At 42.7% G+C, this 16,097-nt stretch overlaps 1 protein-coding gene across 4 annotated transcripts in view; it reads right to left on the minus strand.

Moving 5' to 3' along the window:
- Positions 1-1,964: 1,964 nt before the first annotated feature.
- The window catches only part of LOC129707751 (alpha-2,8-sialyltransferase 8F-like), a 95,837-nt gene continuing 81,704 nt past the window's right edge, over positions 1,965-16,097 (minus strand). Inside the window, exon 7 of one of the 4 annotated variants that reach the window (XM_055653020.1) lies at positions 1,965-5,513. In XM_055653020.1, coding sequence (XP_055508995.1) covers positions 5,045-5,513 — 469 coding nt within the window. In that variant the 3' untranslated portion in view covers positions 1,965-5,044. Of the gene's footprint in view, positions 5,514-6,107; positions 6,300-6,506; positions 7,059-16,097 lie in introns of those variants that run through there. The other 3 variants (XM_055653047.1, XM_055653029.1, XM_055653038.1) reach the window with 3 other exon arrangements.

Raw genomic sequence — 16,097 nt, forward strand, 5'->3', positions numbered from 1 at the left:
GGTTTATACTCTCTAGAATTTAGGAGATTGAGAGGGGATCTTATAGAAACTTACAAAATTCTTAAGGGGTTGGACAGGCTAGATGCAGGAAGATTGCTCCCGATGTTGGGGAAGTCCAGGACAAGGGGTCACAGCTTAAGGATAAGGGGGAGATCCTTTAAAACCGAGATGAGAATAATTTTTTTCACACAGAGAGTGGTGAATCTCTGGAACTCTCTGCCGCAGAGGGCAGTCGAGGCCAGTTCATTGGCCATATTTAAGAGGGAGTTAGATGTGGCCCTTGTGGCTAAGGGGATCAGAGGGTATGGAGAGAAGGCGGGTACGGGATACGGAGTTGGATGATCAGCCATGATCATATTGAATGGCGGTGCAGGCTCGAAGGGCCGAATGGCCTACTCCTGCACCTAATTTCTATGTTTCTACGTTTCTATTTAGATAAAAGTCTGCTTTCCTGTTTTTGCCACCAAAATGGATAACCTCACATTTATCCACATTATACTGCATCTGCCAAACATTTGCCCACTCACCCAGCCTATCCAAGTCACCTTGCAGTCTCCTAGCATCCTCCTCACAGCTAACACTGCCCCCCAGCTTAGTGTCATCCGCAAACTTGGAGATATTGCCTTCAATTCCCTCATCCAGATCATTAACATATATTGTAAATAGCTGGGGTCCCAGCACTGAGCCTTGCGGTACCCCACTAGTCACTGCCTGCCATTGTGAAAAGGACCCGTTTACTCCTACTCTTTGCTTCCTGTTTGCCAGTCAGTTCTCTATCCACATCAATACTGAACCCCCAATGCCATCTGCTTTAAGTTTGTATACTAATCTCTTATGTGGGACCTTGTCGAAAGCCTTCTGGAAGTCCAGATACACCGCATCCACTGGTTCTCCCCTATCCACGCTACTAGTTACATCCTCGAAAAATTCTATAAGATTCGTCAGACATGATTTACCTTTCGTAAATCCATGCTGACTTTGTCCAATGATTTCACCACTTTCCAAATGTGCTGCTATCCCATCTTTAATAACTGACTCTAGCAGTTTCCCCACTACCGATGTTAGACTAACTGGTCTGTAATTCCCCGTTTTCTCTCTCCCTCCCTTCTTAAAAAGTGGGGTTAAGTTTGCTACCCGCCAATCCTCAGGAACTACTCCAGAATCTAAAGAGTTTTGAAAGATTATTACTAATGCATCCACTATTTCTGGAGCTACTTCCTTAAGTACTCTGGGATACAGCCTATCTGGCCCTGGGGATATATCGGCCTTTAATCCATTCAATTTACCCAACACCACTTCCCGACTAACCTGGATTTCACTCAATTCCTCCAACTCCTTTGACCCGCGGTCCCCTGCTATTTCCGGTAGATTATTTATGTCTGCCTTAGTGAAGACGGAACCAAAGTAGTTATTCAATTGGTCCGCCATATCCTTGTTCCCCATGATCAACTCACCTGTTTCTGACTGCAAGGGACCTACATTTGTTTTAACTAATCTCTTTCTTTTCACATACGAATCAACCTTTTAGAGAACAGTGCGGTAATAGGTCCTCCGGCTGCCCGAGTCAACACAGACCAGCATTAGCACTATCCTACACATTAGGGATGATTTACAATTTTTTTTACCGAAGCCAATTAACCTACAAACCTGTACATCTTTGGAGTGTGGGAGGAAACCGAAACACCCAGAGAAAACCCACACGGTCATGGAAAAACATACAAATTCCATACAGCCAGCACCCATAGTGAGGATTGATCCCAGGTCCCTCTAAGGCAGCACCTCTACCACTGTGCTACTTTGCTGCTCATGATGAGTGTAGATGATATTGGCTTCACTGCAATGCAGTGGGAAGTTATGCTTGAACTATTGCATATATATATAACATTAATCAGTCCATTGTGGGAGTTCTTTGCGCTGGTTTAGCCACCAAGATATAAAGGATGCAAAGATCAGAGACACAATAAATAAAAATATTTTTAATTGTTAATCTTTGCAATTTATATTTATAATTCATAATTTATTTGTAAACACCAAAATCATGGAAATACACTTAAAGCCCATTTAATGCCCATCTAAGCTAACCCCTCAAACTGGCCCTGTTTACCTGCCTCAACTGGCAGCTTGTTCCATATGCGTCCCATCCTCTGCGTGAAAAAAAATTGCCTCTCAGATTTCTATAAAAATTATTTCCCCTTATCCAAAATCAATAACCAGTTTTTTAAAATTCCCCAACCATGGAAAAAGGACTGTGTGCATTCACCCAAACTCCTCGTGTTTTTAGTATGGCCGTATGATTATGTATTATTTTAATACAAAATTTGAATACTCTATCCATGTTCAGTTCATAAAACAGGGGAAAATGCAGTTTATATCCAGATGATGTGAAAAGAAACACTACTCTGTTCTGCCTGTTCTCTGCTGAAACTATTTAGAGGTAAGAGGGCAAATTATGAATGTTTGAAATGGTGCAAGATGTAGCTAGGTCGAGTGTGGTGGATAGAGTTTAACGTAGGTAAGTGTGAAGTAATGTATTTCAGTTAAAGGAACCAAAAGACACTATTTTCTAAATGGAAACATATTGCAGGTGCTTGGGGAGATTAATCTTCCAGCCAAATGGCTTTATGAGGAGCTTATTACTATTCTATCAACCAGATGGCTTCATAAGCATTTTCTCATCACAGCAGTCCTGACCTTGTTACCTTTACACAATCCCTCCCACCCTCACCCTCCCTGCAACTTCAAACAAACTTGTTCTCTCTCTTATTTCTGTCGCAGAAACTTTGATCTGCAATGTTAACTCATTGGTGACCCTCGAACTATCCTTGATCGGACTTTGCTGGCTTTACCTTGCACTAAACGTTATTCCTTTGTAAATGGCTTGATTGTAATCGTGTATTGTCTTTCCGCTGACTGGATAACACGCAAAAAAAAAATTTCACTGTGCCTTGACACACGTGAAAATAAACAAAACTGTAACTCTGTTTGGCCTGCCAGAAACCTGACCAGTTGAATCTATCCAGCATTTTCTGATTTTATTTCAGCTTTCCAGCATTTGCAGTTTTTGACTTTCATTTATGAAACAAGGTTGTACACCCTGAAATGCAAAATACAATTTGATTGCGACTTTGGTTTTGACAAAATTGATAAGGATGATGAAAAAATAGATTACTTCTGCTGTTGTGAAATCTTGGACAAGGAAATGTAAGCTGCAGCTGTTATAGCTATTGGGAGGTGTGAGGGCAAATTGTGATGAGGATATTTGGACTCTGTTGCAGGATATGAATAGGTCGAGTGAGGGGGGGGGGTGGAGTTTAAGGTGGAAAAGTGTGAGGTAATGCACTTCAGTTGGAGGAATCTGAAAACAAACTCTTTTTTTGAATGGAAACATTGCAGATGAGCATTCAGAAAGTTAGGATGTAAGAAAACTGACACTTTTACACAAAAGATGTAACCAACCAGTGATTCTTCATTCACAGACTAAATCTTAACCAATGTGGACACCCCTCAGATGAACTGAGGACAGGAAAACAGCGTGTGGTGCATGAATCCTATTGTAATGTTACAGGAACCCACATGATCATGATCACACTGATGAACATATCTGATGCCAAGAACACACAGAGAGAATTATCTCCCTAGGCAGCTTGCAAATTGTACTTTCAAAGTTGCAGCCTGGGAGAGCGACAAAAGTCTTTATCCAGGAAACAGAAGAATTACAATGGCTTCATTTAAACCGCTTTAGCAATCCACAACAAACTCTTGGTCATAAACCAGGAAAGACCACACATTTAAGGTTGTTGCTGAGGTATCTCTCTCACCAGATTTGTCTCTGGTTGTTCAATAATAAATACTTTATGATGGGTAGTCATATCCCAACTACCCTGTTTCCTAAAACTGAAGCAAAAGGAAATGGGAATATAAAACTGAAGTAGAGCAAAACCACTTGGATCCGCAAGGCTACTTCTATATTCAATAAAACCATTGTTCATCTTCTACCTCGTCCTTTTCCTTGACCCTATTACCTTTACCCTACCCCAACCGCCATGCAGCTTAAAAACTAATTTGCCCTCTTTCCCCCAGGTCCCCCCTTTTCTCTGGTCACCAGGCTTAGAGACCTCCAAAAGCTTACAGCTCTCCGAGTTAAAACTATCCCCTTGTATCCATTCTAAATTGTTGACTCCTTTTGTTAGGTTTAGATTTTCTAGGTTGCAGAAACGAATGGCCAGCATCAACACTGTCACTCCCATTTACAAAGATGTACATCCTATTGAAATCACCTCCGAGTCTTCAGAAATCTAATTCCTGAATTTCTCCTTATTGCCCAACTCCCTCAATCGTGTGAGTGAGGGGATTGGCCACACAGGGTACTCTTGCTATCTTTCTGATAATGGGCCAACAGGAGTCATGGTTGCTCCCTACAGTTCTGCATTTTGATGGTGCAAGTCACGTTGGTGCTGACTTTGCTGTTACCCATTGAGACAGCAGAAAGATCCAATGTTCAACACCATAGTGTTAACACAGGAGGGGCAGGGTGGGGCTGGCCTGAACCCAGGATTAGAAAGCTTCAGAGACAGGGTCTGACATCAGGGATGGTGAAATAAGGATCAGCACTAATATGTGGCTAAGCAGAATTTCAACATACAAGGAAACATGGTGTGCTCAATGCGACCACTGATCAGGCTTGGTCACTATGTATAGTCAAGCAAGAGTTCACAAATTTCTGGATATAGAAGCGAGGAACTGCAGATGCTGGGACCAAAGGATGACAAAGAGCTGCAGTAACTCAGCAGGTCAGGCAGCATCCCTGGAGATCATGGATAAGTGACGTTTTGGGTGGGGACTCTAAACATGGAACCCTTAGCACCCTTCTTCAGACTGGATGTTAAGGGAATCATAATGTGTAGTGTGACTGAATAGCCTTGTTCTGCTTCTATTTCCAATGTTCATGTCACTCACAATTTGGGAAGGTTTATCGATGTACATACCAGTGTGTGCCTTATATCCGCTTTATGTTCCCTTCAAAAAAAGTTCTAAGAGAACAATTTTACCGTATATTTACACATTGATCAGCTTGAATTTTTACCACACCTTTCATGTGCAGAAGCAACAGTTTGTAAAATTCATTGGAAAATGAGTGAATTTTCATTGGCAGCACGTTGTCATAGTAGTGATGAAAGAATTGGTTTCCATGGAGATCTTTGGAGAAAGGCCAGAACCCATATAACCAAACTTCCTCGCACATCTCCAATGCTGCACTTAATATCAGCAGACCGCTGGAAATACGAATCTCTCTTATACCTTGGGTGTTCCAGAATTTAGCAATGGACTTCATGTATAGTGGATTAAAAAATAAAACCTGCTGATTTGCTCCAAAATCATGCAGTGTGTAGGAAACTTTAAATGAAGTTGAAGTATCATATGAATAAGAAAATGCTGGCAGCAGAATCAATGAATTTTCAAAGGTGGATACATATTCCATAAATGGCTTTCGCTTTGTGTTCAGATTGTGATATCTGTAAAAATAAATATTATTTTTAGGGATTCAGTCAGACTTCCAAAGTAACTCCAACAGTCATCAGAAACCAAAAGAACTCAGAGACAGGCTGTGGCTAATAATAATAATAATAATAATCTTTATTTATATAGCACTTTTCAACAAAACCAGTATTTGAACCAAAGTGCTTTACAGAGATTGATTAAATTAATTGAACAGATCAAATGTCAATAAATCCATAAAAACAAAAAAAAGAGAAAAAAGACACAGAACAGTCCACTATAGAAATCAACAAGAAACGTCCCCCCACAGCAGAACTCACTGTGAGGGAAGGCACTAAAATGATCCAGTTCTCCCCCTCATAGTCCACCCGAGGTCGGGGTCTATATGTGGCCTCCTCAGCCAACTCGATGTTCTCAGGCCCTCTGCCGCGAAGCTGGATCATCGGCGTCGGGTGAACTAGACAAGCTGTGGCTAACTGGACAGGTTGGGGTTAACTAGACAGGCTGGGGTTAACTAAGTATCCAATACTGGTCATAGTACAGGTTGCTAATGGTAGCTAGTGCAAAATCCGTTTTGAAATTAGCAAAAATAATTTTGGAATCATCTACTTTTTGACAAATTGACAACTTCTTGTTCTTTTAAGTGAATCCATGGATCTGGACGAATGATCCCATGATGTTTAATCAGAATCCCCACTTCAGCTCAACTTAAGTTTATTTAATTATTCAATTTAAGTTTATTTTACATGCATGAACAGTTAACATCAATATTTGAAAATCAAAGACGTGTCGATGTTGGAAATCTGCAATTAAAACAGAAAATGTTGTAACTATTCAGTGGACCAGGTAGTGGACCCGGTACCAATTTTTACACTATTCCTTTCCGATTGAGAGTCTTCCACCTAAAATGCTCGCGCCATTTCTCTTACCACAGATGTGTTGCGTGTATTCAGTATTTTCTGTTTTAATTATCAACTAGGGTCAGCAGGCTGGCAGTGATAAATCCTTATGGTTTACGTATACCCTTTAAGGATGAAAATCTGCCATCCCCGTCTAGAATGATTTCATGCCCATTAGCAAGGTTGGGGTATGAAATCATTCCAGTGTGGTCAGTTGACGCATACACCTCCCTGTACATCTCATCGGTCCCTGACATAGAGAAAGAGTAAGACAATAAGAGAAAGATTGAGACAATAAGAGAAAGAGTGGCCCTGGTGTAACAAACATTTAGGTTTATTATGGTCACATATGCTGAGATACAGTGAACAGCTTTGTTTTGCATGCGATCCAAACAGATCAGATATACTGTACATAGATACAATCAAGTCAAACCCAAGTACAATAGATAGAGCAAATGGGAAGATAGAGTGCAGAATTTATTTCTCAGTGTTGTGGCGTCAGTTCCATTGATAAAGTCCAATGTCTGCAATGGGGTAGAGGTGAATCAGATAGTACCCAAGCTTATGGAAAGATGTTTAGAAAGCTGAAGGAAGATTGTTCTCACATTGTAGTGCATTTAACCTATCACTTCCATCCACATATCAAAGGCATCCATTGTTAGACTGTGTGGCAAATCATGTCATCATGTTAAATAGGGTACATCAGCAGCATAATTGTATTTTTACCAAAATCAGAAACCTTTGTAAATACTATTTCAATTTTGAGACACAAATTTGCCTACATTTTAATTTCCTCAATCTCATTGATTCTTTACAATTTAATGTTTCCAATAATTCCTATCTTCAAGTCATCGGAGAAGTCGGATGCATGGTCTTATATTTGATAATCATTTATCAAATATAAAAGTATAGTTGTGGCCCCAGTGCCGACTCTTGTAGGGTAACACTGTCAAATTGAGTACTCATTTATTTCTTTACCCTCTGTCTTCTGCTCTTCAGCCAACTTCCTAGCCAGGTGAATAATGTGTCTTCAATTTCATGAGCATCAATTTTAACTAAGAAATTCTTATAAGGGATTTTGTTGCATGGTGTTGGGAAGACGATGGATATTAACCCAGCCACACTTCATTACACATGAATTATCCTTCACAGATCTGTGCTTGGAGTCAATGATCAACTGAAAATTATCATAGTGGCCAGTCACTCTGTTATTAATTTCCCCACAACAGATATTAAACTAACTGATGTAAAACACCTAACATTTCCTCTTCTACATTTCATAAATAACAATTTTCTAATCTAAATAAATGGCTCCTGAATTGAGTGGATAATAAATTAGAGTATGAAAATGTTCTTACCTATTTTAATATGCAATAACAACATTTAAAAGACATTTGAAAAGATAGCAGACTGATTCCTGGGATGTCAGGACTTTCATTTGAAGAAAGACTGGATAGACTCGGCTTGTACTCGCTAGAATTTAGAAGATTGAGGGGGGATCTTATAGAAACTTACAAAATTCTTAAGCGGTTGGACAGGCTAGATGCAGGAAGATTATTCCCGATGTTGGGGAAGTCCAGAACAAGGGGTCACAGTTTAAGGATAAGAGGGAAGTCTTTTAGGACCGAGATGAGAAAATCATTTTTTACACAGAGAGTGGTGAATCTGTGGAATTCTCTGCCACAGAATGTAGTTGAGGCCAGTTCATTGGCTATATTTAAGAAGGAGTTAGATGTGGCCCTTGTGGCTAAAGGGATCAGGGGGTATGGTGAGAAGGCAGGGATGGGATACTGAGTTGGATGATCAGCCATGATCATATCGAATGGCGGTGCAAGCTCAAAGGGCCGAGTGGCCTACTCCTGCACCTATTTTCTATGTTTCTATAGGAAAGTCGGGTTAAATGTGGTCAAATGGGACTAGCTTGGGTAGTATGTAGGAAATGATCTGAAGTGTCTAGTTCTGTGCTGCATAAGTATCCATTTCAAAGCTTAGAATCTGGTTCCATGATTTGTCACCGCGTGAATATTTACATTGTTATTTTGTTCTGCTAGTGTTGGCAAATTCATTTCCCTGATTTAGAACGTAGAAAAGCACAGAACAGGAACAGGCCATTCGGCTCACAATATCTTAGAAACATAGAAAATAGGTGCAGGAATAGGCCATTCGTCCCTTCGCGCCAGTACCACCATTAAATATGATCATGGCTGATCATCTAAAATCAGTACCCCGTTCCTGCTTTCTCACATATCCCTTGATTCCGTTAGCCCTAAGAGCTATAACTAACTCTCTCTCGAAAACATCTTGCTTAGCATGATGCCAAGACAAACCAATTTCATGTGCTTGCATATTATCTATATCCCTCCCCAATTCCCTTGCAATAGCCAGGTGCATATCTAAAATATTTAGACTTCAAATGCCTTTGATATTTCCAACCCCATCCATGCTTCCCATGATTTTATATACCTCTTTCAGGCGTCCCTGAATATCTGATGCATCAGAGACAAGAAATCAAGTTTGTCCAACTGCTCATACTAGTAATCCAGGCGTCATTCTGACAAACCTCTTCTGCAACCTCTCCAAAGCCTCCACATCATTTATGTGATTGGGCACAAACTGCATGCATTACTCCAACTACAGCCTGACCAGTCTTATTTAAGGGCCTGTCCCACGAGCATGCAACTCCATGCGGCAAGCGTGACCTAAGCGACTCCATGCGGCAAACCAGAAGCGCAGGGCCGCGCGGAGGTCGAGTGAGTGACATGAAGTGCGAGCGAAGTCCTCAGGAAGTTCGTGTGTGACGTACGGCGTCGAGGCGGCTGTGGTCAGTTTTTAACACGGTTAGTTTTTCGGAGCCCCGCGCGATGTCGGGACCAGCTCCGCACAACTCCGTACGGATCAGGCGATCGAAGTGGGGCCGGCCCCGCGAGGCACTATGGCTCAAGCGACCAAGTTAGGTAGCGCTTGCCGCATGGAGTCGCATGCTCATTGGACAGGCCTTTAGCTGCATTATGACTTCCTCACTCTTAGACACTCAATGCCTGACGAATGAAGGTGAGGATATCATATGTCTTTACCAATCTTTGTACTTGTGTTGCCACTTTCAGGGAGCTGTAGACTTGGACCCCAATATCCCTCTACAGATCATTGCTGTTGTTACCATCAACTGTAGATTTTCTTCTTACATTTGATCTCCCAAGTGCATTATCTCACATTTGCTCATATTAAACTTCTTCTGCCATTTCTCCACTCATTTCTGTAGTTGATCTATATCCCATTTCATATGTTTGGCAATCTTCCTCACAGTCTGCAACTCCAGCAATTTTGGTGTCATCTCCAATTTTACTAACTAACCCATCTAACGTTTACATGTGTCATTTATGTATATCACAAGCACCAGAGGTCCCAGCACAGTTGCCTGTGGATCTCCACTGGTCACAGCCCGCCAGGCAGAAAAACATTCTTCCTGAAAGATAAAGAAAGATCTCTACATGAAATGTCACCCATCCATGTTCTCCAGAGATGCTGCCTGAACTGCTGAGTGACTTTGTGTTATAACCATCATCTGCTGTTCCTTGTTTCAACCACATCCCCCCCCTGTCTTTCTTGAATGAGCTAGTTCTGAATCCACATAACCACGTCACCATGAATACAGTGCATTTTAATCTTCTGAATCAGCCGACCAGGGGGACTTTATCGACCATATTACTAGAATCCATGTAGACAACATCCATTGACCTGCTTCATTGATCAACCTCCTTGTCTCCTCAAAAACTTAATTATCAGTAAGCCATTACCTGCCATTGTTCAAAAAACAATATTAGGTCTGTTCCTAATCAGCCGATAGATTTTCTCTAATTCCTCGTTAAACAAAGAACATTTTTGCTACTCTCCAGTCCTCCACAATCTCGCCTGTGGCTAAAGACGACACAAATATCTCCTCTCTTACCTCTCTCAATAAACTGGGACTGATCCCAACAGGCTCTAAACCTATCCACATTTATGTCCTTCAACAACTCCAACATCACCTCCTTTTTGATTATCAAAATGCCCAAGCATATTGGTACATCCAGAGTGATCTCACTATCTTCGCCAATCTTTATGTTGAATACTGACACAAAGTACTCATACAGCGCCTAAATCCTCTGACTCCAGGAATAAATGAATTCCTCTTCTTTTCCATGGATGCTCCCCCCTCTCCCTAGCTGCCCTCTTGTTCTTAATGTATTTTGAAAGTGCTTTAGGATTTATTTTAATCCCTATTGCCAAGGACATTTCATGGCCCCGTTAGGCCCTCCTGATTCCATGTTTGAGTTTCTTCCTGCTTTCCTTATATTCCTTTAGGATCCTGTCTGATTTCAACTTCCTAAATCTTATATATGTGTCATTTTAGTTTTTGACGAAGTTTACAACATCTCTCATGAACCAAGGTTCCTGAATGTGGACAGAAACAACATTGTAGGACCCTTGTTGTGCAAACACACCATCTCATGCCTGTATTTACCAGTTTTGGATACAAAGAGGCAGGCTGACCCTCCGTACCAAGGAGTCATCCCGCAGGTGGGGTGGACACTGTGCTGGGAGCAAGCTTTAAGAGATATGGCCAACAGCTTATGCCAATAGTTTTTGGATAAGTTTTTAATTGTATGTTATTCACAAACAAATAAAATCATTTCAAACCAACTTTGATACTTAATATATATTCTTAATATTCTTGGTATTGAGGGAGTGCAGCGTAGGTTTACAAGGTTAATTCCCGGGATGGCAGGACTGTCATATGCTGAGAGAATGGAGCTTCTGGGCTTGTACACGCTGGAGTTTAGAAGGATGAGAGGGCATCTCATTGAAACATATAAGATTGTTAAGGGCTTGGACACGCTAGAGGCAGGAAACATGTTCCCGATGTTGGGGGAGTCCAGACCAGGGGCCACAGTTTAAGAGGAAGGAGTAAGCCATTTAGAATGGAGACGAGGAAACACTTTTTCTCACAGAGAGTTGTGAGTCTTTGGAATGCTCTGCCTCAGAGGGCGGTGGAGGCAGGTTCTCAGGATGCTTTCAAGAGAGAGCTAGATAGGGCTCTTAAAATAGCAGAGTCGGGGGATATGGAGAGAAGGCAGGAACGGGGTACTGAGTGTGGATGATCAGCCATGATCACATTGAATGGCTATGATCACATTCTGTAAATGGGCTGGATGGGTTGGAGTTTGTAAATGTGTGCAGGATAGTTTTTTGCAGCAATACATAGAAGTACCTACTAGAGAAGGGGCAGTACTGGACCTCCTGTTAGGAAATGAGACGGGTCAGGTGGCAGAGGTATGCATTGGGGAACAGTTCGTGACCAGTGATCACAATACCATTAGTTTTAATATAATTATGGAGAGGGTCAGAACTGGACCTAGGGTTGAGATTTTTGATTGGAGAAAGGCTAACTTTGAGGAGATGCAAAAGGATTTAAAAGGAGTAAATTGGGACAGTATGTTTTATGGGAAAGATGTAGAAGAGAAATGGAGGACATTTAAAGGTGAAATTTTAAGAGTACAGAATCTTTATGTCCCTGTTCGGTTGAAAGGAAATAGTAAAAATTGGAAAGAGCCATGGTTTTCAAGGGAACTTTTTCACGGTTCGGAAAAAGAGAGAGATCTACAATAATTATAGGCAGCATGGAGTAAATTAGGTGCTTGAGGAGTATAAAGAATGTAAAAAGAATCTTAAGAAAGAAATTAGAAAAGCTAAAAGAAGATATGAGGTTGCTTTGGCAAGTAAGGTGAAAGTGAGATGCCAGAGAGTTATGGTGGATGGTTGTTTGTCAGGTTGGAGGTCAGTGACCAGTGGGGTGCCACAGGGATCTGTGTTGGGTCCACTGTTGTTTGTCATGTACATCAATGATCTGGATGATGGTGTGGTAAATTTGATTAGTAAGTATGCAGATGATACTAAGATAGGTGGGGTTGTGGATAATGAAGTAGATTTTCAAAGTCTACAGAGAGATTTATGTCAGTTGGAAGAGTGGGCTGAAAGATGGCAGATGGAGTTTAATGCTGATAAGTGTGAGCTGCTACATCTTGGCAGGACAAATCAAAATAGGACGTACATGGTAAATGGTAGGGAATTGAAGAATGCAGGTGAACAGAGGGATCTGGGAATAACCCTCGCTGAAAGTGGAATCTCATGTAGATAGGGTGGTAAAGAAAGCTTTTGGTGTGCTGGCCTTTGGTGTGTTGGCCTTTATAAATCAGAGCATTGGGGGTAGAAGTTGGGATGTAATGTTAAATTTGTACAAGGCATTGGTGAGGCCAATTCTGGAGTATGGTGTACAATTTTGGTCGCCTAATTATAGGATGGATGTCAACAAAATAGAGAGAGTACAGAGGAGATGTACTAGAATGTTGCCTGGGTTTCAGCAACTAAGTTACAGAGAAAGGTCGAACAAGTTAGGGCTTTATTCTTTGGAGCGCAATAGGTTAAGGGGGGACTTGATAGAGGTCTTTAAAATGATGAGAGGGATAGACAGAGTTGACGTGGATAAGCTTTTCCCACTGAGAGTAGGGAAGATTCAAACAAGGGGACATGACTTGAGAATTAAGGGACAGAAGTTTAGGGGCAACATGAGAGGGAACTTCTTTACTCAGAGAGTGGTGGCTGTGTGGAATGAGCTTCCAGTGAATGTGGTGGAGGCAGGTTCGTTTTTATCATTTAAAAATAAATTGGATAGTTATATGGACAGGAAAGGAATGGAGGGTTATGGTGTGAGCGTAGGTAGATGGGACTAGGGGAGAATACGTGTTCGGCACGGACTAGAAGGGTCGAGATGGCCTGTTTCCGTGCTGTAATTGTTATATGGTTATATATGGCGGTGCTGGCTCGAAGGGACAAATGGCCTACTCCTGCACCTATTGTCTATATAGGCACAAAATGCTGGACAGGCAGCATCTCTGGAATGAAAGAATGGGTGACATTTTGGGTCGAGACCCTCAGACTGAGAGTCAGCGGAGAGGGAGACTAGAGATATGGAAGGATGAGGTGTGAAAATGACAGATCGAAGCAGACAATGCTCAAGGAAATATAGAATGGTTCATTGTTGGCTGTGGGTAAGGAACCAACGAGGCATATAAACAGTAAAATGAATCAGGAAAATGAGTCGAAGAACTAGGATGGGGAAGGAACCGAGTCAGAGGTATAGCAAGGGTTACTTGAAGTGAGATAAATCATATTCATACCACTGGGTTGTAAGCTGCCCAAGTGAAATATGAGATGCTGTTCCTCCAATTTGCATTGGGCCTCACTCTGACTGAAGGCCCTGGCTAGGAAGGACAGTGTGGGAATGGGTGGGGGAGTTAAAGTGTTTAGCAACTGGGAGATCGCGTAAACCAAGGCGGATTGAGCGGGAGGGTGTTCAGCGAAACGATCGCCGATATGTAGGCGTCCACCTTGGAACAACTAGAAACAATTAATGACAATTAGTAAATCTGTTAAATCTAAGAAACCTGAAATAGGTTTCTGAACTGAATGGTGGTGGGCCTGATCTCAGACAACGATGAGAAGGCCTACCGGGAGGAGGTGGCTGATCTAGCACTCTGGTGCCAGGATAACAGCCTCCTCTTGAACATCAAAAAAACGAAGGAGCTGATCATGGACTTTAGGAGGGCACATCATCCGAGGACGTACACTCCATTGAGGATAAATGGGGATCCTGTGGATAGGGCGAGCTGTTTTAAATATCTGGGAGTCCACATCTCTGAGGATATGACATGGGCATTACACGCCTCAGCACTCGTGAGTAAGGCAAGGCAGCGCCTTTACCACCTCAGGCAATTGAGGAAATTCAGAGTGTCTCCGAGGATCCTCCAGTGCTTCTACGCAGCGGCGGTGGAAAGCATCTTGTCCGGGAACATTAGCATCTGGTTTGGGAATTGCTCTGCCAAGGACAAGAAGGCTCTGCAGAGAGTAGTGCGTTCGGCCGAACGCACTATGGGAACTTCACTTACCCCCCTGCAGGAACTATACAACAGGAGGTGCAACTCCAGAGCAAATAAAATCATGGGAGATCCCTTCCACCCCTGCAACGAACTGTTCCAGCTGCTACGGTCAGGCAAACGCCTCCGTTGCCATGCGGTGAGAACGGAGAGGTTGAGAAGGAGTTTCTTCCCAGAGGCAATTCGGACTGTAAACGCCTATCTCACCAGGGACTAACTCTACAGAACGTTTTTCCTTCCATTATTTATTATGTAAAAGAATATGTGTGTTATGATTGTGTTTATAATTTGTTTGGTTGTTTTGTTGTTTGTCTTTTGCACAAAAGTCCGCTAGCATTGCCACTTTCATTTCACTGCACATCTCGTATGTGTATGTGACAAATAAACTTGACTTGACTTGAATAACAACTAATAAAAAAACATTTAAATTAACTAGGTTGACCAGTTTTTTCAGCGTCAGTGATGCCATGCAAACAGAATTTGTGCTGTATATGCTTGCTTGCCCTTACTGCTTGGTGAGCAGGGATTTTCCAATACTTCCTTCATTTACAGTCATAGGTGATAGAAACATAGAAACATAGAAAATAGGTGCAGGAGTAGGCCATTCTGCCCTTCGAGCCTGCACCGCCATTCAATATGATCATGGCTGATCATCCAACTCAGTATCCTGTATCTGCCTTCTCTCCATACCCCCTGATACCTTTAGCCACAAGGGCCACATCTAACTCCCTCTTAAATATAGCCAATGAACTGGCCTCAACTAACTTCTGTGGTAGAGAATTCCACAGATTCACCACACTCAAGACCATCAGCAGAGCTGCGGGGCTGTAGAACGCCTGCGGAGCCACGGAGACGCAGACGCGGAGCAACGGAGCGGCAGAACACCAGCGCGCACCAAGCCAGCTCGGCCGACCAGAAGCACCAACAGACGGCGACGCGTACGAAAACACCGCCGGGGATGCAGAGGTGGGTTAAAGGCCAGGTTAGAGCTAGCCCCACACAGGCTAGCGATTCCTAGCCTTTTCCTCGCCAACGTGCGCTCACTGGCAAACAAAATGGACGAACTCCGGCTAAGGATCACCTCCCACAACTGGATCAAGGACTGCAACATCCTGATCTTCATGGAAACTTGGTTCAACACTGACGTTCCTGACAGCGCCATCCAGCTATCGGGGCGTCATTTGCTCCGAGCGGACAGGACATCAGACTCCGGTAAGACCAGAGGTGGGGGTCTGTGCATTTATGTAAACAAAGCATGGTGCACCGACTCCACCATCATCGAGAGTCACTGCTCAGCTAACCTTGAGTTCCTCTGGGTTAAATGCAAACCGTTCTATCTGCCCAGAGAGTTCACCTCCACTGTTGTGACTGCAGCCTATATCCCTCCTGATGCTAATGCCAAGCTTGCAATGAAAGAGCTGCATACTTCCATTAGCAATCAACAGACGCACAACCCCGAGGCAGCCTTCATTGTTGCGGGTGACTTCAATCACTCTAACCTGAAGACTGTACTCCCCAAATTCCACCAACATGTCTCCTTCCCCACTAGAGTAGACAAGACACTGGACAAAGTGTACACCAACATGGCTGAAGCTTGCAAAGCCATCCCCCTCCCCCACCTTGGTCAGTCTGATCACGTCTCATTGTTCTTGCTCCCTAATGGCTAGATCTCACGGTGCGACCTGATGCAAGATCTCTCCCGAGTGAAGTGGTCGTGGTCCAGTAAGAGTTC

Source organism: Leucoraja erinacea, chromosome 2, assembly GCF_028641065.1.
Source record: "Leucoraja erinacea ecotype New England chromosome 2, Leri_hhj_1, whole genome shotgun sequence".
In the NCBI taxonomy this organism is placed as follows: domain Eukaryota; kingdom Metazoa; phylum Chordata; class Chondrichthyes; order Rajiformes; family Rajidae; genus Leucoraja; species Leucoraja erinaceus.